At 53.1% G+C, this 21,221-nt stretch overlaps 4 protein-coding genes and 1 pseudogene across 4 annotated transcripts; all 5 read right to left on the bottom strand.

The window, feature by feature from the left end:
• Positions 1-80: 80 nt before the first annotated feature.
• LOC134546494 (feather keratin Cos2-2-like) lies at positions 81-389 on the bottom strand. The gene has a single exon (XM_063389298.1). It carries the CDS (start codon positions 387-389, stop codon positions 81-83), a length of 309 nt encoding a protein of 102 aa, XP_063245368.1.
• A 3,400-nt stretch (positions 390-3,789) lies between these two features.
• On the bottom strand, positions 3,790-4,098 carry LOC134546491 (feather keratin Cos2-2-like). The gene has a single exon (XM_063389296.1). The coding sequence runs from the start codon at positions 4,096-4,098 to the stop codon at positions 3,790-3,792; it is 309 nt and encodes a 102-aa protein (XP_063245366.1).
• A 7,646-nt stretch (positions 4,099-11,744) lies between these two features.
• Positions 11,745-12,496, bottom strand: LOC134546497 (feather keratin Cos2-2-like; annotated as a pseudogene).
• Positions 12,497-15,985: 3,489 nt separating this feature from the next.
• Positions 15,986-16,312, bottom strand: LOC134546484 (feather keratin Cos2-2-like). The gene has a single exon (XM_063389290.1). The coding sequence runs from the start codon at positions 16,310-16,312 to the stop codon at positions 15,986-15,988; it is 327 nt and encodes a 108-aa protein (XP_063245360.1).
• Positions 16,313-18,744: 2,432 nt separating this feature from the next.
• Positions 18,745-19,053, bottom strand: LOC134546509 (feather keratin Cos2-2-like). The gene has a single exon (XM_063389309.1). It carries the CDS (start codon positions 19,051-19,053, stop codon positions 18,745-18,747), a length of 309 nt encoding a protein of 102 aa, XP_063245379.1.
• Between the last annotated feature and the right edge of the window lie 2,168 nt (positions 19,054-21,221).

Here is a 21,221-nt window from a genome sequence, read left to right as displayed (position 1 = left end):
ATATCCCAAAGCTCTATCTCCTGGACACAGCCTTGTTGTGAGGTCTTGGAGATTGTTGCCTGAGGATGTTGCCAGCAGATTTAGCAGGGCCGGCATCTGCTGCCACCATAGCAGTTGGTGATGCAGGAGATGTCAAAGCTGCCAGAGGTGATGGGCACTCCTCCACAGCTGAGGATGTTGCCAACAGCAGCAGAGGTGGAGGATCCCACGGCAGTGTTCTGTGGGAAGGAGCTGAGGACGGGGCCAGGCAGGGTCACCAGCACAGCAGGCGGCTCAATGACGACGTGGGAGCTCTGGCACTGCCTGACACAGCACTCATTGCAGCTGCTGGCCAGCGGGCAGGGGCCGCAGGGCTGGCAGCAAGGGTCACAGGGCTTGCAGCAGGACATGGCTCGGGGTCACAGGTGCACCTGGCACAGAGGGCAGGGACAAGCCGAAGGTGAGGACACCTCAGGAAGCAGCACTGCACCCAAACCCCCTGCAGCCAAGGCACCTCCCGGCCCCCATTGCACTGCCCAGCTCCAAGGCCAGGAGCCACCTCAGCCAAGTGCCAGCCTCTCTCTGTCTGCACAACACCTTCTCTCCCCTTGCCTCTCCCAGCAGAAGCAGCCCCCAGCCCTGTGCTATGACAGCCCCTCTCAGCTGAGACCTGCAGCAGGGAAAGAGCTGGGCGTGAAGCAGCAGCAGGAGCTTCCCACTCACCTGATTCCTGAGAGAAGGAGGTGAGAAGTGAATGAGGGAGCAGAGACTTGGGCTGCCTTTTATAGCACTCCGGCCCTGCCTCCGGCTAAGTTGTACCTATGTGAGAGTCATAATTTTGTGACCAGCTCATGCCACAAAGTGCACTATCCCGACTAATGGCAGGGGCTGTGTCCTGGTTTCCTGCACTTCTGCCTTTTCATTTCCTGCCTAATTCTGCATGCTTTCCTACATGAACGGTCATTTCTGTAAACGCTGAGATTAGACATTAGTGGAGTTCCTGAGTAAAACCAATGCTGAGTGTATTTAGAATGTTCAGAACATTGTGTGGCAGCATCTTCTGTGGACAAATGTGTTGACCTGTGTCATTCCTGTGGGTTTCTTTTTGTCCAAGTTGTCTGGAAAGGGGCATCATTCTCGTACTTCTTGCCCACACGCCCAAGGGCTGCCATGGGAAGGGGTCATGACACATCATTTTCTCTTGCTTTTGCCATCTCTCCATGATGGTCACTCCCTGTTGCACACAGGTCTGCATCTGCTGGGAGGGTTGGACCCTGTTGCTACTCTAACAGTGCTCAGAGAAAAATTGTGTTGGCCTCATTTGTCTCATTGTCTTTCTGTACAATCTCTAAGGGTTCTCTGGGAAAACCAGGTGTGGTCTGGGGCCTGATCCTCCTCCAGGATACCTGAGTCATTTTCTGCCACACGTGTCCCCTGTATCTCCTCAGATGTGTTTCGTGAAATGCATAACTTTTCTGTCTGTTCTTGACTCTTCGCAGACTGTGTGTGATCATAGAGATCTTGACAGTGTTCCATGCAGGTGTGTTGGAGCACACGTGTGTCATTCTGTGCTTGGGGGACCCTCCTGTTGGCATAGCCAGGTCAGAGCAGCAGGCCTTTTCCCTGGAGTGTTCATGATCTGAGAGAGAAACATGTTCCCTTTGACCTCAGGAATGGTACTTGGTATGGAATCTCCAGCGCAATGGTCATGGCTTTGAGCTGGCAGAGAACTCGCACTGCAATCAGCTTCTGCCTCCTGCACACCTCTTCGTTTCCCCACCCACCCATCGCCCAAGCCTTTCCCCCCTCGGACCCCCAGAACAGTTCTGATGGTCTGCCAAGGCACTTGGTCACGTCTTTAGTCTTTTGATCACTGTCCATTCATTATCTCCCAGGCACCAAAGGGGAACAAAATTTCCCTAGAGAAAAAATCCTCCAAAACCGAACACCCAAGAGAAAGATTGAAGGCATGCAGTCTTTTCTCCCTGGAAAACTGCAGGCTTGTGCAGGACCTCATCACAGTATTTTAGTCATGAAATGGGCTCTACTAAGAGGACTGAGATTTTCTCAGCACAATCAGAGAATACTAGAATCAGAGAAGATGCTGAGTTGGAAGTGACACATCAGGAGCATCAAGTCCAACTCCTGGCCCTGCACAGGACAGCCCAAGACTCCCCCCAAGTACCTGAGAGTGTTGTCCAAACACTTCTTGAGCTCTGTCAGGTTGAGTACTGAGCCCACTTCCCTGGGGAGCCTGTTCCAGTGCTCAACCACCAAATACCTGCTGGGTGAAGAACCTTTGGCTGATATCCAACCGAAACCTCCCTCAATTCAGCTCCAGCCATTTCCTCAAGGCTTATCACTGGTCATGAGACTGAAGAGTTTGGTTCTTGCCCCTGTCCTGCCCGTCAGGAGGATGTCAAAGATCACAGTGAGGTCTGACCTCAGTCTCACCTTCTCCTGGCTGAATGAGCCTAGTGACCTCAGCAACTCCTCGTATTGGTCCCCCTCCCCAGACCCTTCCCCATCCTCGTGGTCTCCTTTGGCCACTCTCTGGTAGCTTATACTCTTTCTCATATGGTGGGTCCCAGAAGGAGCCATGTGGAGGGGTTGTCCATGAGGGGCACACACAGAAAGTGAAGTGGAACTGGAGATGGTTTGGTTCTGGACACTGAGAGCTGTGCTTGGGCACCAGGTCCCACTAGGAGCAGGTGAAGCCTTGGTTTTGGGACAGAGCAAGGTGTGCCAGCACCCTGTGAGATGGACAAAGCTGGTGTCTCTGCCAAGAGATTTAGGCAGGAGGAGCATGTGTGGAAGGTCACATGGATCACAGAATGCTGTGAACCTGAGCTGGTATTTGGAGCCCAGCACTGCCTTCAGGTGTTCATTTTCTGCACCCAGGTGAACATGGATACCCAGGGAATGATATTTGGAGCATTGCCTGTGACTGGATGCTAAGGGCTGAGCATAAAAATTCAAGCAGAGCAGAAAAGATTCCTAAATAGTTGCATTAGCAGTGAAACCCCAGGTCATTTGCACAGGGAAGATGTGGACACCTGGAACAGAATATTTGCTCCTTTTGGAGGTGTTGGCTTGACAGGGATGGAGACTCCAGTGCACAGATGCAGTGTGTTACCACTCCTACCTTGGGACTGACCTCAGCCCTGTGTGTCTGGGCAGCAGCTGGGCCCTGCCAAGTGCTGAGGGGCTGTGTGAGCTTTGGATCTCATCTGCTTGTTGCCAGGTGTGCTGGCCACCGAGCCTAGGCCAGGAAATGAAGGCAGGGTAGGAAGAGATGAGGCTGTGGGCTTTCCCCAGGTGTTGTTGTTTCCCATCTCCAATCCTTCGTCTGCCAAGTAGCCAGGGATGTTCTTCACCAGCTCCAAGGGAGAAGGGCACAAAGTCAAATCCTCTGCAGTGAACCCCACCCATTGTTTTCTGCATCTTTTTCCTGAGCAGACTCCTGGAGGAGTTGCCACAGAACAACAGATGACTCAGAGGCAGAGGCTTGAATGCAGCACAATTTTATTGAGTTGAAAGAAGAAAAGGAGATGGCTGACAGAGAGCACCAGGAGCAGCCACTAAGTTGGAGCTCCCATCTGGTGTTCTTTAGAATGCCCTGCAGAGGACAGGAGGGCCACAAGTCCACACTAGACTGTCCTGGCGAGAGAGGGACAGAAAGGGAGAGGCAGGTAGAAGAAGGAAGCGATGGTCCCAAGCTCTAAATACAATATCCCAAAGCTCTATCTCCTGGACATAGCCTTGTTGTGAGGTCTTGGAGATTGTTGCCCGAGGATGTTGCCAGCAGATTTAGCAGGGCCGGCATCTGCTGCCACCATAGCAGTTGGTGATGCAGGAGATGTCAAAGCCCCCAGAGCTGATGGGCACTCCTCCACAGCTGAGGATGTTGCCAACAGCAGCAGAGGTGGAGGATCCCACGGCAGTGTTCTGTGGGAAGGAGCTGAGGATGGGGCCGGGCAGGGTCACCAGCACAGCAGGCGGCTCAATGACGACGTGGGAGCTCTGGCACTGCCTGACACAGCACTCATTGCAGCTGCTGGCCAGCGGGCAGGGGCCGCAGGGCTGGCAGCAAGGGTCACAGGGCTTGCAGCAGGACATGGCTCGGGGTCACAGGTGCACCTGACACAGAGGGCAGGGACAAGCAGAAGGTGAGGACATATCAGGAAGCAGCACTGCACCCAAACCCCCTGCAGCCAAGGCACCTCCCGGCCCCCATTGCACTGCCCAGCTCCAAGGCCAGGAGCCACCTCAGCCAAGTGCCAGCCTCTCTCTGTCTGCACAACACCTGCTCTCCCCTTGCCTCTCCCAGCAGAAGCAGCCCCCAGCCCTGTGCTATGACAGCCCCTCTCAGCTGAGACCTGCAGCAGGGAAAGAGCTGGACGTGTAGCAGCAGCAGGAGAAGAGGCTTCCCACTCACCTGATTCCTGAGAGAAGGAGGTGAGAAGTGAATGAGGGAGCAGAGACTTGGGCTGCCTTTTATAGCACTCCGGCCCTGCCTCCGGCTAAGTTGTACCTATGTGAGAGTCATAATTTTGTGACCAGTTCATGCCACAAAGTGCACTATCCCGACTAATGGCAGGGGCTGTGTCCTGGTTTCCTGCACTTCTGCCTTTTCATTTCCTGCCTAATTCTGCATGCTTTCCTACATGAACGGTCATTTCTGTAAATGCTGAGATTAGACATTAGTGGAGTTCCTGAGTAAAACCAATGCTGAGTGTATTTAGAATGCTCAGAACATTGTGTGGCAGCATCTTCTGTGGACAAATGTGTTGACCTGTGTCATTCCTGTGGGTTTCTTTTTGTCCAAGTTGTCCGGAAATGGGCATCATTCTCTTACTTCTTGCCCACACGCCCAAGGGCCGCCATGGGAAGGGGTCATGACACATCATTTTCTCTTGCTTTTGCCATCTCTCCATGATGGTCACTCCCTGTTGCACACAGGTCTGCATCTGCTGGGAGGGTTGGACCCTGTTGTTACTCTAACAGTGCTCAGAGAAAAATTGCGTTGGCCTCATTTGTCTCATTGTCTTTCTGTGCAATCTCTGGGGGTTCTCTGGGAAAACCAGGAGTGGTCTGGGGCCTGATCCTCTTCCAGGATACCTGAGTCATTTTCTGCCACATGTGTCCCCTGTATCTCCTTCAGATATGTTTCCAGAAATGCACATCTTTTCTGTCTGTTCTTGTCTCTTTGCTGACTCTGTGTGAGCATAGAGATCTTGACAGTGTTCCATGCAGGTGTGTTGGAGCACACGTGTGTCATTCTGTGCTTGGGGGACCCTCCTGTTGGCATGCCCAGGTCAGAGCAGCAGAGCTTTTTTCTGGAGTGTTCATGATCTGAGAGAGAAACATGTTCCCTTTGACCTCAGGAATGGTACTTGGTATGGAATCTCCAGCACAATGGTCATGGCTTTGAGCTGGCAGAGAGCTCGCACTGCAATCAGCTTCTGCCTCCTGCACACCGCTTCGTTTCCCCACCCACCCAACGCCCAAGCCTTTCCCCCCTCGGACCCCCAGAACAGTTCTGATGGTCTGCCAAAGCACTTGGTCACATCTTTAGTCTTTTGATCACTGTCCATTCATTATCTCCCAGGCACCAAAGGGGAACAAAATTTCCCTAGAGAAAAAATCCTCCAAAACCGAACGCCCAAGAGAAAGATTGAAGGCATGCAGTCTTTTCTCCCTGGAAAACTGCAGGCTTGTGCAGGACCTCATCACCGTATTTTAGTCTTGAAATGTGTTCTAACTAAGAGGACTGAGATTTTCTAAGCACAATCAGAGAGTACTAGAATCAGAGAAGATGCTGAGTTGGAAGTGACACATCAGGAGCGTCAAGTCCAACTCCTGGCCCTGCACAGGACAGCCCAAGACTCCCCCCAAGTACCTGAGAGTGTTGTCCAAACACTTCTACAGCTCTGTAAAGTCTGGTGCAGAGGCCACTTCCCTGGGGAGCCTGTTCCAGTGCTCAACCACCAAATACCCTCTGGGTGAGGAACATTTTCATGATACCTAACGTACGCCTTCCTCAACTCAGCTCCAGCCATTTGCTCATGTCTCGTCACTGGTCATGAGACTGAAGAGTTTGGTTCTTGCCCCTGTCCTGCCCGTCAGGAGGATGTCAAAGATCACAGTGAGGTCTGACCTCAGTCTCACCTTCTCCTGGCTGAATGAGCCTAGTGACCTCAGCCACTCCTCGTATGGGCCCCCTCCCCAGACCCTTCCCCATCCTCGTGGCCTCCTTTGGCCACTCTCTGGTAGCTTATACTCTTTTTCATATCGTGGGTCCCAGAAGGAGCCATGTGGATGGGTTCCACTTGAAGGTCACACACAGAAAGTGAAGTGGAACTGCAGATGGTTTGGTTCTGGACACTGAGAGCCGTGCTTGGGCACCAGGTCCCACTAGGAGCAGGTGAAGCCTTGGTTTTGGGACAGAGCAAGGTGTGTCAGCAGCCTGTGAGATGGACAAAGCTGGTGTCTCTGCCCAGAGATCTAGGCAGGATGAGCATGTGTGGAAGCTCACATGGATCACAGAATGCTGTGAACCTGAGCTGGTATTTGGAGGTTTGCAATGTCTTCAACCATTCATTTTCTGCACCGAGGTGAACATGGATACCCAGGGAATGATATCTGGAGCATTGCCTGCGACTGGATGCCAAGGGCTGAGCATAAAAATTCAAGCAGAGCGGAAAAGATTCCTAAATATTTGCATTAGCAATGAAACCCCAGGTTATTTGCACAGGGAAGATGTGGACACCTGGAACAGAAGTTTTGATCCTTTTGGAGGTGTTGGGTCTACAGGGGTGGAGACTCCAGTGCGCAGATGGAGTGTGTTACCACTCCTACCTTGGGACTGACCTCAGCCCTGTGTGTCTGGGCAGCAGCTGGGCCCTGCCAAGTGCTGAGGGACTGTGTGAGCTTTGGATCTCATCTGCTTGTTGCCAGGTGTGATGGCCGCAGAGCCTAGGCCAGGAAATGAAGGCAGGGTAGGAAGAGATGAGGCTGTGGGCTGTCTGCAGGTGTTGTGGTTTCCCATCCCCACTCCTCTGGCTGCCAAGTAGCCAGGCATGCTCTTCATCAGCTCCAAGGGAGAAGGGCACAAAGTCAAATCCTCTGCAGTGAGCCCCACCCATTGATTTCTGCATCTTTTTCCTGAGCAGACTCCTGGAGGAGTTGCCACAGAACAACAGATGACTCAGAGGCAGAGGCTTGAATGCAGCACAATTTTATTGAGTTGAAAGAAGAAAAGGAGATGGCTGACAGAGAGCACCAGGAGCAGCCACTAGGATTGAGCTCCCATCTGATGTTCTTTGGAATGCCCTGCAGAGAAAGGAAGGGCCACAAGTCCACACTAAACTGGCCTGGCGAGAGAGGGACAGAAAGGGAGAGGCAGGTAGGAGAAGGAAGCGATGGTCCCAAGCTCTAAATACAGTATGCCAAAGCTCTATCTCCTGGACACAGCCTTGTTGTGAGGTCTTGGAGATTGTTGCCTGAGGATGTTGCCAGCAGATTTAGCAGGGCCGGCATCTGCTGCCACCATAGCAGTTGGTGATGCAGGAGATGTCAAAGCTGCCAGAGGTGATGGGCACTCCTCCACAGCTGAGGATGTTGCCAACAGCAGCAGAGGTGGAGGATCCCACGGCAGTGTTCTGTGGGGAGGAGCTGAGGACGGGGCCAGGCAGGGTCACCAGCACAGCAGGCGGCTCAATGACGACGTGGGAGCTCTGGCACTGCCTGACACAGCACTCATTGCAGCTGCTGGCCAGCGGGCAGGGGCCGCAGGGCTGGCAGCAAGGGTCACAGGGACGGCAGCAGGACATGGCTCGGGGTCACAGGTGCACCTGGCACAGAGGGCAGGGACAAGCCGAAGGTGAGGACACCTCAGGAAGCAGCACTGCACCCAAACCCCCTGCAGCCAAGGCACCTCCTGGCCCCCATTGCACTGCCCAGCTCCAAGGCCAGGAGCCACCTCAGCCAAGTGCCAGCCTCTCTCTGTCTGCACAACACCTTCTCTCCCCTGCCCTCTCCCAGCAGAAGCAGCCCCAAGCCCTGTGCTATGACAGCCCCTCTCAGCTGAGACCTGCAGCAGGGAAAGAGCTGGACGTGTAGCAGCAGCAGGAGCTTCCCACTCACCTGATTCCTGAGAGAAGGAGGTGAGAAGTGAATGAGGGAGCAGAGACTTGGGCTGCCTTTTATAGCACTCCGGCCCTGCCTCCGGCTAAGTTGTACCTATGTGAGAGTCATAATTTTATGACCAGTTCATGCCACAAAGTGCACTATCCCGACTAATGGCAGGGGCTGTGTCCTGGTTTCCTGCACTTCTGCCTTTTCATTTCCTGCCTAATTCTGCATGCTTTCCTACATGAACGGTCATTTCTGTAAACGCTGAGATTAGACATTAGTGGAGTTCCTGAGTAAAACCAATGCTGAGTGTATTTAGAATGTTCAGAACATTGTGTGGCAGCATCTTCTGTGGACAAATGTGTTGACCTGTGTCATTCCTGTGGGTTTCTTTTTGTCCAAGTTGTCCAGAAATGGGCATCATTCTCTTACTTCTTGCCCACACGCCCAAGGGCTGCCATGGGAAGGGGTCATGACACATCATTTTCTCTTGCTTTTGCCATCTCTCCATGATGGTCACTCCCTGTTGCACACAGGTCTGCATCTGCTGGGAGGGTTGGACCCTGTTGCTACTCTAACAGTGCTCAGAGAAAAATTGCGTTGGCCTCATTTGTCTCATTGTCTTTCTGTGCAATCTCTGGGGGTTCTCTGGGAAAACCAGGAGTGGTCTGGGGCCTGATCCTCCTCCAGGATACCTGAGTCATTTTCTGCCACACGTGTCCCCTGTATCTCCTCAGACGTGTTTCCAGAAATGCACATCTTTTCTGTCTGTTCTTGTCTCTTTGCTGACTCTGTGTGAGCATAGAGATCTTGACAGTGTTCCATGCAGGTGTGTTGGAGCACACGTGTGTCATTCTGTGCTTGGGGGACCCTCCTGTGGTCATGCCCAGGTCAGAGCAGCAGGCCTTTTCCCTGGAGTGTTCATGATCTGAGAGAGAAACATGTTCCTTTTGACCTCAGGAATGGCACTTGGTATGGAATGCACAGCACAATGGTCATGGCTTTGAGCTGGCAGAGAACTCGCACTGCAATCAGCTTCTGCCTCCTGCACACCGCTTCGTTTCCCCACCCACCCAACGCCCAAGCCTTTCCCCCCTCGGACCCCCAGAACAGTTCTGATGGTCTGCCAAGGCATTTGGTCACGTCTTTAGTCTTTTGATCACTGTCCATTCATTATCTCCCAGGCACCAAAGGGGAACAAAATTTCCCTAGAGAAAAAATCCTCCAAAACCTTACGCTCAAGAGAAAGATTGAAGGCATGCAGTCTTTTCTCCCTGGAAAACTGCAGGCTTGTGCAGGACCTCATCACAGTATTTCAGTCATGAAATTGGCTCTACCAATTTTGTTTTCTCTTGGTAGCTTCTCTTGGCAGTGTGATCTCGGCTGCCTCAGGTGTTCCTGGATAGGGAGTACACTTAAGTACCTCCTGCCCAAGTAGGCTCAGGCAAAGCTCCCAGGCACAGGCAGTACTTAGCAAGCTTAGTTATCAGTGATATTCAGCTCTTTGCAGTGGTCAGCTCTTAGCAGTGATTTTCAGCTCATAAGCTTGCTATGCGCCATGGCTAACACAGGGAGAGAAAGGAGAAGCACTGTATGAGGATCCACAGATGAATCTTTATTGGCATGCTAAGTGGAGGGTTTCAGGGATGGCTCTTCTGTTGAGTTGGGGAAAAGAGGGGTTTTTATAAGGTACCGAGGTTTTGAGAAATGGTCCAATGGTCTGAGTCGGGGTAAAAAGTGACAGATTGTCTTACAGGGAGATAAGGGAGGGTCTGAGTGCGGGAGAGTGGTTATTTGGCCTAGTCACCATGACCAGGCATTTCTTTGCCTTCAGGCAACTGACCGCCAGAGAGGCCTGTTAGGCCTCATGGCTGCAACATACCAAGAGGACTGAGACTTTCTCAGCACCATCACAGAATCCTAGAATCAGAGAATATACTGAGTTGGCAGTGACTTTTCAGGAGCATCAAGTCCAACTCCTGGCCCTGCACTGGGCTTCCCAAGTCTCCCCCCAAGTACCTGAGAGTGTTGTCCAAACACTTCTTGAGCTCTGTCAGGTTTAGTGCTGAGCCCACTTCCCTGGGGAGCCTGTTCCAGTGCTCAGCCACCAAATACCCTCTGGGTGAAGAACCTTTGGCTGATATCCAACCGAAACCTCCCTCAACTCAGCTCCAGCCATTTCCTCAAGGCTTATCACTGGTCATGAGACTGAAGAGTTTGGTTCTTGCCCCTGTCCTGCCCGTCAGGAGGATGTCAAAGATCACAGTGAGGTCTGAACTCAGTCTCACCTTCTCCTGGCTGAATGGGCCTAGTGACCTCAGCATCTCCTCGTATTGGTCCCCCAGGACCATTCCCCATCCTCGTGGCCTCCTTTGGCAACTCTCTGGTAGCTTATACTCTTTTTCATATGGTGGGTCCCAGAAGGAGCCATGTGGAGGTGATCCCCATGAGGGGCACACACAGAAAGTGAAGTGGAACTGGAGATGGTTTGGTTCTGGACACTGAGAGCTGTGCTTGGGCACCAGGTCCCACTAGGAGCAGGTGAAGCCTTGGTTTTGGGACAGAGCAAGGTGTGCCAGCAGCCTGTGAGATGGACAAAGCTGGTGTCTCTGCCAAGAGATTTAGGCAGGAGGAGAATGTGTGGAAGGTCACATGGATCACAGAATGCTGTGAACCTGAGCTGGTATTTGGAGCCCAGCACTGCCTTCAGGTGTTCATTTTCTGCACCGAGGTGAACATGGATACCCAGGGAATGATATCTGGAGCATTGCCTGCGACTGGATGCCAAGGGCTGAGCATAAAAATTCAAGCAGAGCGGAAAAGATTCCTAAATATTTGCATTAGCAATGAAACCCCAGGTCATTTGCACAGGGAAGATGGACACCTGGAACAGAATATTTGCTCCTTTTGGAGGTGTTGGCTTGACAGGGATGGAGACTCCAGTGCACAGATGCAGTGTGTTACCACTCCTACCTTGGGACTGACCTCAGCCCTGTGTGTCTGGGCAGCAGCTGGGCCCTGCCAAGTGCTGAGGGACTGTGTGAGCTTTGGATCTCATCTGCTTGTTGCCAGGTGTGATGGCCGCAGAGCCTAGGCCAGGAAATGAAGGCAGGGTAGGAAGAGATGAGGCTGTGGGCTGTCTGCAGGTGTTGTGGTTTCCCATCCCTACTTTTTTGGCTGCCAAGGATGTTTTTCCTCAGCTCCAAGGAAAAAGGGCACAGAGTCAAATCCTCTGCAGTGAGCCCCACCCATTGATTTCTGCATCTTTTTCCTGAGCAGACTCCTGGAGGAGTTGCCACAGAACAACAGATGACTCAGAGGCAGAGGCTTGAATGCAGCACAATTTTATTAAGTTGAAAGAAGAAAAGGAGATGGCTGACAGAGAGCACCAGGAGCAGCCACTAGGATGGAGCTCCCATCTGGTGTTCTTTGGAATGCCCTGCAGAGAAAGGAAGGGCCACAAGTCCACACTAAACTGGCCTCGCGAGAGAGGAACAGAAAGGGAGAGCAGGTAGAAGAAGGAAGCGATGGTCCCAAGCTCTAAATACAATATCCCAAAGCTCTATCTCCTGGACACAGCCTTGTTGTGAGGTCTTGGAGATTGTTGCCTGAGGATGTTGCCAGCAGATTTAGCAGGGCCGGCATCTGCTGCCACCATAGCAGTTGGTGATGCAGGAGATGTCAAAGCTGCCAGAGGTGATGGGCACTCCTCCACAGCTGAGGATGTTGCCAACAGCAGCAGAGGTGGAGGATCCCACGGCAGTGTTCTGTGGGAAGGAGCTGAGGACGGGGCCGGGCAGGGTCACCAGCACAGCAGGCGGCTCGATGACGACGTGGGAGCTCTGGCACTGCCTGACACAGCACTCATTGCAGCTGCTGGCCAGCGGGCAGGGGCCGCAGGGCTGGCAGCAAGGGTCACAGGGACGGCAGCAGGACATGGCTCGGGGTCACAGGTGCACCTGGCACAGAGGGCAGGGACAAGCCGAAGGTGAGGACACATCAGGAAGCAGCACTGCACCCAAACCCCCTGCAGCCAAGGCACCTCCTGGCCCACACTGCACTGCCCAGCTCCAAGCCCAGGAACCACCTCAGCCAAGTGCCAGCCTCTCTCTGTCTGCACAACACCTTCTCTCCCCTGCCCTCTCCCAGCAGAAGCAGCCCCCAGCCCTGTGCTATGACAGCCCCTCTCAGCTGAGACCTGCAGCAGGGAAAGAGCTGGGCGTGAAGCAGCAGCAGGAGCTTCCCACTCACCTGATTCCTGAGAGAAGGAGGTGAGAAGTGAATGAGGGAGCAGAGACTTGGGCTGCCTTTTATAGCACTCCTGCCCTGCCTCAGGCCCAGAGGCAGCTTTGTGGAAGTCATAATTTTGTGACCCGCTCATGCCACAAAGTGCACTATCCCGACTAATGGCAGGGGCTGTGTCCTGGTTTCCTGCACTTCTGCCTTTTCATTTCCTGCCTAATTCTGCATGCTTTCTTACATGAACGGTCATTTCTGTAAACGCTGAGATTAGACATTAGTGGAGTTCCTGGGCAAAACCAATGCTGAGTGTATTTAGAATGCTCAGAACATTGTGTGGCAGCATCTTCTGTGGACAAATGTGTTGACCTGTGTCATTCCTGTGGGTTTCTTTTTGTCCAAGTTGTCCAGAAATGGGCATCAGTCTCGTACTTCTTGCCCACACGCCCAAGGGCTGCCATGGGAAGGGGTCATGACACATCATTTTCTCTTGCTTTTGCCATCTCTCCATGATGGTCACTCCCTGTTGCACACAGGTCTGCATCTGCTGGGAGGGTTGGACCCTGTTGCTACTCTAACAGTGCTCAGAGAAAAATTGCGTTGGCCTCATTTGTCTCATTGTCTTTCTGTGCAATCTCTGGGGGTTCTCTGGGAAAACCAGGAGTGGTCTGGGGCCTGATCCTCCTCCAGGATACCTGAGTCATTTTCTGCCACACGTGTCCCCTGTATCTCCTTCAGATGTGTTTCCAGAAATGCACATCTTTTCTGTCTGTTCTTGTCTCTTTGCTGACTCTGTGTGAGCATAGAGATCTTGACAGTGTTCCATGCAGGTGTGTTGGAGCACACGTGTGTCATTCTGTGCTTGGGGGACCCTCCTGTGGTCATGCCCAGGTCAGAGCAGCAGGCCTTTTCCCTGGAGTGTTCACGATCTGAGAGAGAAACATGTTCCCTTTGACCTCAGGAATGGCACTTGGTATGGAATCTCCAGCACAATGGTCATGGCTTTGAGCTGGCAGAGAGCTCGCACTGCAATCAGCTTCTGCCTCCTGCACACCGCTTCATTTCCTCACCCACCATCGCCCAACCCTTTCCCCCTTCAGACCCCCAGAACAGTTCTGATGGTCTGCCAAGGCACTTGGTCACGTCTTTAGTCTCTTGATCACTGTCCATTCATTATCTCCCAGGCACCAACTAGGAACTGAGTTCCCCCAGAGAAAAAATGCCCCAAAACCTAACTCCTAAGGGAAAGATTGAAGGCATGCAGTCTTTTCTCCCTGGAGAACTGCAGGCTTGTTCAGGGCCTCATCACAGTATTTCAGTCATGAAATGGGCCCTACCAATTTTCTTTTCTCTTGGTAGCTTCAGTGTGATCTGGGCTGCCTCAGGTGTTCCTGGATAGGGAGTACACTTAAGTACCTCCTGCCCGAGTAGACACAGGCAAAGCTTCCAAGTACAGGCAGTACTTAGCAAGCTTAGTTATCAGTGATATTCAGCTCTTTGCAGTGGTCAGCTCTTAGCAGTGATTTTCAGCTCATAAGCTTGCTAAGCGCCTTGGCAGATGTAGGGAAAGTAAGGAGAAGCACTGTATGAGGATCCACAGATGAATCTTTATTGGAATCCTAAGTGAAGGGTTTCAGGGATGGCTCTTCTGTTGAGTTGGGGAAAAGTGGGTTATTTATAAGGTACCAAGGTTTTGACAAATGGTCCAATGGTCCGCGTCGGGGTAGAAAGTGACAGATTGTCTTACAGGGAGATAAGGGAGAGTCCAAGAGCGGGAGAGTGGTTATTTGTCCTAGTCACCATGACCAGGCATTTCTTTGCCTTCAGGCGACTGACCGCCAGAGAGGCCTGTTAGGCCTCATGGCTGCAACATACCAAGAGGACTGAGACTCTCTCAGCACAGTCACAGAATCCTTGAATCAGAGAAGATACGGAGATGGAAGTGACTCATCAGGAGCATCAACTCCCAGCCCTGGCGCTGCACAGGTCTGCCCAAGACTCCCCCCAAGTACCTGAGAGGGTTGTCCAAACACTTTTACAGCTCTGTCAGGTTCAGTACTGAGCCCACTTCCCTGGGGAGCCTGTTCCAGTGCTCAACCACCAAATACCCGCTGGGTGCAAAACCTTTGGCTGATATCCAACCTAAACCTCCCTCAACTCAGCTCCAGCCATTTCCTCAAGGCTTATCACTGGTCATGAGACTGAAGAGTTTGGTTCTTGCCCCTGTCCTGCCTGTCAGGAAGATATCAAAGATCACGGTGAGGTCTGACCTCAGTCTCACCTTCTCCTGGCTGAATGGGCCTAGTGACCTCAGCCACTCCTCACATGGGTCCCCCCAGGACCGTTCCCCATCCTCGTGGCCTCCTTTGGCAACTCTCTGGTAGCTTATACTCTTTCTCATATGGTGGGTCCCAGAAGGAGCCATGTGGAGGTGATCCCCATGAGGGTCACACACAGAAAGTGAAGTGGAACTGCAGATGGTTTGGTTCTGGACACTGAGAGCCGTGCTTGGTCACCAGGTCCCACTAGGAGCAGGTGAAGCCTTGGTTTTGGGACAGAGCAAGGTGTGCCAGCACCCTGTGAGATGGACAAAGCTGGTGTCTCTGCCAAGAGATTTAGGCAGGAGGAACATGAGTGGAAGGTCACATGGATCATAGAATGCTGTGAACCTGAGCTGGTATTTGGAGCCCAGCACTGCCTTCAGGTGTTCATTTTCTGCACCGAGGTGAACATGGATACCCAGGGAATGATATCTGGAGCATTGCCTGCGACTGGATGCCAAGGGCTGAGCATAAAAATTCAAGCAGAGCGGAAAAGATTCCTAAATAGTTGCATTAGCAGTGAAACCCCAAGTCATTTGCACAGGGAAGATGGACACCTGGAACAGAAGTTTTGCTCCTTTTGGAGGTGTTGGCTTGACAGGGATGGAGACTCCAGTGCACAGATGCAGTGTGTTACCACTCCTACCTTGGGACTGCCCTCAGCCCTGTGTGTCTGGGCAGCAGCTGGGCCCTGCCAAGTGCTGAGGGACTGTGTGAGCTTTGGATCTCATCTGCTTGTTGCCAGGTGTGCTGGCCACAGAGCCTAGGCCAGGAAATGAAGGCAGGGTAGGAAGAGATGAGGCTGTGGGCTTTCCCCAGGTGTTGTTGTTTCCCATCTCCAATCCTTCGTCTGCCAAGTAGCCAGGGATGTTCTTCATCAGCTCCAAGGGAGAAGGGCACAAAGTCAAATCCTCTGCAGTGAACCCCACCCATTGTTTTCTGCATCTTTTTCCTGAGCAGACTCCTGGAGGAGTTGCCACAGAACAACAGATGACTCAGAGGCAGAGGCTTGAATGCAGCACAATTTTATTGAGTTGAAAGAAGAAAAGGAGATGGCTGACAGAGAGCACCAGGAGCAGCCACTAAGTTGGAGCTACCATGTGGTGTTCTTTGGAATGCCCTGCAGAGGAAGGAAGGGCCACAAGTCCATAATAGACTGTCCTGGGAGAGAGAGACAGAAAGGGAGAGGCAGGTAGAAGAAAGAAGCGATGGCCCAAAGTGGTAAATACAATATCCCAAAGCTCTATCTCCTGGACATAGCCTTGTTGTGAGGTCTTGGAGATTGTTGCCTGAGGATGTTGCCAGCAGATTTAGCAGGGCCGGCATCTGCTGCCACCGTAGCAGTTGGTGATGCAGGAGATGTCAAAGCTGCCAGAGGTGATGGGCACTCCTCCACAGCTGAGGATGTTGCCAACAGCAGCAGAGGTGGAGGATCCCACGGCAGTGTTCTGTGGGGAGGAGCTGAGGATGGGGCCAGGCAGGGTCACCAGCACAGCAGGCGGCTCAATGACGACGTGGGAGCTCTGGCACTGCCTGACACAGCACTCATTGCAGCTGCTGGCCAGCGGGCAGGGGCCGCAGGACTGGCAGCAAGGGTCACAGGGCCGGCACTGCTGGCACTTCTCCGAGCAGGACATGGCTGGGGCCTGGCGCTGCACCTGGCACAGAGGGCAGGGAGGAAGCAGAGCACACGCACACCTCAGACACAGCCCGCAAGGCACCCCCAGCAAGACAAGGCCTTGCTGCCTGCACAGCTCCAGGCTCTGCAGCCCAAAACTGGGGAGCCTTTGCTGCAGCTCAGCACGGCCCCTCTGAGCTCAGCCAGGCCCAGCCGTGCTCCTGCCTAAGCTGCATCCAAATCAGCACTTCAGCCCAACCTCAGCCTCTGGCCACAGCACACGGTCTCCCCTGTGCCCACACCACCACCAGTGCAGAACACTCCCACAAGAACAAGGAGCAGGAACAAGGGCTGGAAAGATCAATGCCGTCCCAGAGAGTGTGGAGGAGAAAGGGACTTGCAACTCACCTGTTTCCCAAGGAGAAGGAGGTGACAGAAGTGGTTGAGAGAGCCACCAGTGTGGCTGCCTTTTATGCTGGCCCCACAGTGCCTCAGGGCCCACAGTCCATGCTGCACAGGTGACGATATTCCTGCATGATCCCAAATGAATGGAAAGATCTCTGGGAATGGCATGGCATGAGTTTTTTCTTCCATGTACAATGACTTTGCATTTCCTGGCTTGCATCATTCCCATTCCCTCAAGGACACTTCTTCCCAGTGCTAGTAGGGAAGATTCCATGTTTCCTAGGGGCAAGGATGTGTCCGTGTCGGCAGAAGATATGATCTTAGTGCAGAAGGGATTTAAAGAGAGGCAGGTGAGGGCAGCCCGATGCACTGTGGTGGAGGTTTATAATGCTGCCAGATTTTTGTAATTCCTGCTGACTGGAAGGGGCTCATCTACTCCCTGGCCTCCAGACTTTTGCTCAGCATCTAATGCCTCCACCATGTCACTTGTCTGATTAACGGGACCTCTTTAACCTCCTCCTCATCCTGCACAATCCATGAGACTCCTGCAGCACTGCAGCCCAAGCTTCTCTCCTGCTTTTGTGTTCTCAGAACTTTCTGTAGCTGGGAAATCCCGTCAAGGCCATCCCTTGCTATGGCCTCTGCCCCATGTGCTCCCCCACAATCATGTGCATGGCAGTGTGGCTGTGGCCCAGTGTGTGCGAGTGTCTGCACATGCCTGTGCTTGTGCTCTCGTGGCAACAGCCCCTGAGAGCCTCTGGCCTCCACGGGGATGGCTGTGCTCAGGGCAGGGCACTTGTGTGCAAGCCCCGTGCCCGTGTGCCTGTGCCCGTGTGCCGGGCTCTGTGCGTCTGGGCTCATCTCTGGGCACAGCTGGGCAGGCTGGCAATGTCTCAGTGCCCCTGGCTGTGTGTCCACAGCTGGGCCTGAGCTCACCTCTCAGCCCAGCCATTGCAAGCCCCACAGGCACTTCCCTGCCCACCAGTGCCAGCCCCTCACACACACTCAGCCCCCAGCTGCTTCTCTGCTGCAACCTGGACTGGGCCACGGCACTCCCATCTCTCCAGGACAATCCCAAACCCGGGCCATCCCTTTGATGCCACCTCCAGGCAGCCTTGGGGCACTCGGCTCATTCCCAGGCTCCTTGCTCCTGCCTCATGGAGAAGCTTGGAGATTACAGTGTTCTGCTGGCTCTGTGGGGATGGGGCAGTCCTGTTTCTACACAGGCCTGTGTCCTCAGCCAGGAACTCTGGGAAATTATTCTGTCAAAGAGAATGAGGCACATGGAGAAAATCGTTTGACTGTGTCTGGCAGGTGCAGGCTGGAAAATCAGAGAGTTGCGCCTATTCAACACTGCCAGAAAGGGAAATATCCTCCAGAACGTTGGGAGGATGCCTTTGGATGTGTCCCAAGTCTTAGTTGAGCCTGTGAAAGCTTTTAGCCCTGCCTGTCTGGTGGGAAGCTGAGCAGAAGTCTAATTTCAGACACGTGTTGGAAGAGAGGAGGTCGTTGACTTTGTCCAGGCATTGCTGTTTCCCATGCCACTCCTGTGAGTTTTGCCATCATCTTCTCCTGATGGGGACATTTTGGGGAAGCCAGGGATGTGTTTGTGAGCTCCAGTGGAAAAGGCACAAGGTAAAATGCACCACGGAGTGTCCACCCTTGAGTTCCTCCACCTTTTGCCCTGAGCTGACTGGAAGAGTACCCACACAAGGAAGGAGAAAGCAGAGGGCCAGATTTGGATGCAAAACAACTTTATTGAGTCTAAGGAAGGAAAGGAGGTGGCTCAAAGAGGACACCAGGAGCAGGTGCTGGGGTGCAGAGGGGGTGTCCATTTGCCTGGCCAGCAAAGGGATGGAGAGAGGCCAACAGGTCCCACTAGGCTGGCACTGGGTGGTGGTGACAGGAAAGGAAGAGAACGGAAGAGACTGGAGGACAGCAACTGTAAACCAAGGGCACAAAACCATTGTTCCAAAGATTCGTCTTCATTGCAGCTCCACATTCTGAGGTTGTTGAGGTTCTTGGCCAAGGATGTTGCCAGCAGATTTAGCAGGGGGGACAACACCTGCTGCCATAGCAGTTGGTGATGCAGGAGATGTCAAAGCCCCCAGAGCTGATGGGCACTCCTCCACAGCTGAGGATGTTGCCAACAGCAGCAGAGGTGGAGGATCCCACGGCAGTGTTCTGTGGGAAGGAGCTGAGGACGGGGCCGGGCAGGGTCACCAGCACAGCAGGCGGCTCAATGATGACGTGGGAGCTCTGGCACTGCCTGACACAGCACTCATTGCAGCTGCTGGCCAGCGGGCAGGGGCCGCAGGGCTGGCAGCAAGGGTCACAGGGCTTGCAGCAGGACATGGCTCGGGGTCACAGGTGCACCTGGCACAGAGGGCAGGGACAAGCAGAAGGTGAGAACATATAAAGAAGCAGCACTGCACCCAAACCCCCTGCAGCCAAGGCACCTCCTGGCCTACATTGCACTGCCCAGCTCCAAGGCCAGGAGCCACCTCAGCCAAGTGCCAGCTTCTCTCTGTCTGCACAACACCTGCTCTCCCCTGCCCTCTCCCAGCAGAAGCAGCCCCCAGCCCTGTGCTATGACAGCCCCTCTCAGCTGAGACCTCCAGCCAGGAAAGAGCTGCTCTTGAAGCAGCAGCAGCAGGAGAAGAGCCTTCCCACTCACCTGATTCCTGAGGAGGAGGAGGTGAGAGAAGCAGATGAGGGAGTAGAGACTTGGGCTGCCTTTTATAGCACTCCTGCCCTGCCTCAGGTCCAGAGGCAGCTTTGTGGAAGTCATAATTTTGTGACCAGCTCATGCCACAAAGTGCACCATCCCAGCTAATGGTAGGGGCTGTGTCCTGGTTTCCTGAATTGTGGCCTCTATTTCCTGGCTTCTGCCTTGTGCATTCCTGTCTGAGGTGTTCTTCTACAGCCAGGATGAGAGGCCCAAGAATTTCCAGGATATGAAGATGTCAGAGTAGGCAGAAGGCTGGGATCATGGCCTGCTGGCAGTCCATGCAGGCACATGACATGAACCTGTGTCATTCCTGTGGCTTTGTTTGTGGTCATGTACTCAGGCCATCACTCTCATTCCTCCTGTATACCTGCCCATCTCTCCCTCATCTCTCTGGGACATCCCATGAGTTTTCACATGCAGCCTGATTTCCTGGACCATTTTGAGAATGGGTTGGGGACATAAGATGTTCCTTGTGGTCTTGCTTTCCCTCTAATACATCTCCCTTTGGTCAACAGCCCATGCCTGCTTCTCCAGCTGGTTCCTGCTCTTGCCCTGGGCTGGATTACGTGAGCTGTGCTCTGTGGACCTTGGGTGGCTGCATGGATGGTGCCCAGGAAGTTGCTCTATCAATCCCCTTTCTCTGGTTGGAAAACAAGATCAAATGAAACAGAGAACAGCTTGAACCTTATAGAAGACAGTGTGCTAAAGTAGACGCGCAAGGTTATGCATGCACAGGTACATTGGGAAAGAAAAGAATTCATGGCCTTCTTCCGTCAGGAAGTTGTGGCTGGCCACTTCCCAGGAAGAAGGGCTTCCTCTCGTGTTGTGGTTGCTCACAAAGGCCAACTTTGTAAATATAGCTGCAGGAATGGGCTCTGTGAGAAGGGTAGAGTGCCTCCTGGCACATCTGACTGAGTCAGCCCCAACTGAGTCCAAGGGGGATTCAGCCCTGCTGAACACTGAGCTCATTTGTCACACTGCTGATGCCTCTGTGAAAGCAGATTTCATTGGAAATGGGTTGGGCTGGAAGGCAACTTGAAGACCATTTCTTTCCACTCCATCTGCCCTCAACAGATGGGCGCTAATGCAACGCACTGACGGAGCTTTCTCAAACCTCTGTCCAACCTGCTCTTGCAAGCTTCCAGGTTTGAGGCTTCCAGAAATATTCTGGGCATGTTATTGCAATGTGTCACCACACTCAGACAGAAGGACATCTCTCTCAGCTCCAATGGAAAGGGAACAACATAAATAGCACAAAAGAATGTTGCGGGGATTGAAACCCTCTGCTTTCTCTGGCCTTTTTCCAATGAGCAAACTCGAAGAGTTGTGCCAGAAAGAAGGAGAACATAGAAGCCCAGGTCGGAATGCAAAAGGAACTTTATTGAGTCAAGAGAAGAAAAGGAGGATGATCACAGGGAGCACCAGAGGGCAGCCACGAAGATGCAGCTGGAGTGTGTGTCTCTTGGCCTGCAGAGGAATAAAGGCCAACAGGTCCCACAAGGACCTGGCAATGAGTGGTGGGTGACAGGAAAGGAAGGGAAGAGAATAAAGAGAGCAGGAGAAGAAGGAAACAGCAGTCCAAAGCTCTAAATCCACTGTCTTCCAGTTCTGACTTCATTCCAGCACCATGTTCTGAGGTCTTGGAGGATCTTGCCGGAGGATGTTGGCCACAGCATCTTTAGCAGGGACGACAACATCTGCTGCCACCATAGCAGTTGGTGATGCAGGAGATGTCAAAGCCCTCAGAGGTGATGGGCACTCCCTCACAGCTGAGGATGTTGCCAACAGCAGC

This window comes from Prinia subflava, unplaced genomic scaffold (assembly GCF_021018805.1).
Source record: "Prinia subflava isolate CZ2003 ecotype Zambia unplaced genomic scaffold, Cam_Psub_1.2 scaffold_98_NEW, whole genome shotgun sequence".
Classification (NCBI taxonomy): domain Eukaryota; kingdom Metazoa; phylum Chordata; class Aves; order Passeriformes; family Cisticolidae; genus Prinia; species Prinia subflava.
The sequence above is the reverse complement of the archived record's forward strand: the minus strand, read 5'-3'. Positions and strand labels throughout refer to the sequence as shown.

Bases quoted from the DNA above. Each gene is read 5' to 3' on its own strand.
- LOC134546494 (XM_063389298.1), bottom strand. From the start codon at position 389: ATGTCCTGCTGCAAGCCCTGTGACCCTTGCTGCCAGCCCTGCGGCCCC.
- LOC134546509 (XM_063389309.1), bottom strand. From the start codon at position 19,053: ATGTCCTGCTGCAAGCCCTGTGACCCTTGCTGCCAGCCCTGCGGCCCC.
- LOC134546491 (XM_063389296.1), bottom strand. From the start codon at position 4,098: ATGTCCTGCTGCAAGCCCTGTGACCCTTGCTGCCAGCCCTGCGGCCCC.
- LOC134546484 (XM_063389290.1), bottom strand. From the start codon at position 16,312: ATGTCCTGCTCGGAGAAGTGCCAGCAGTGCCGGCCCTGTGACCCTTGC.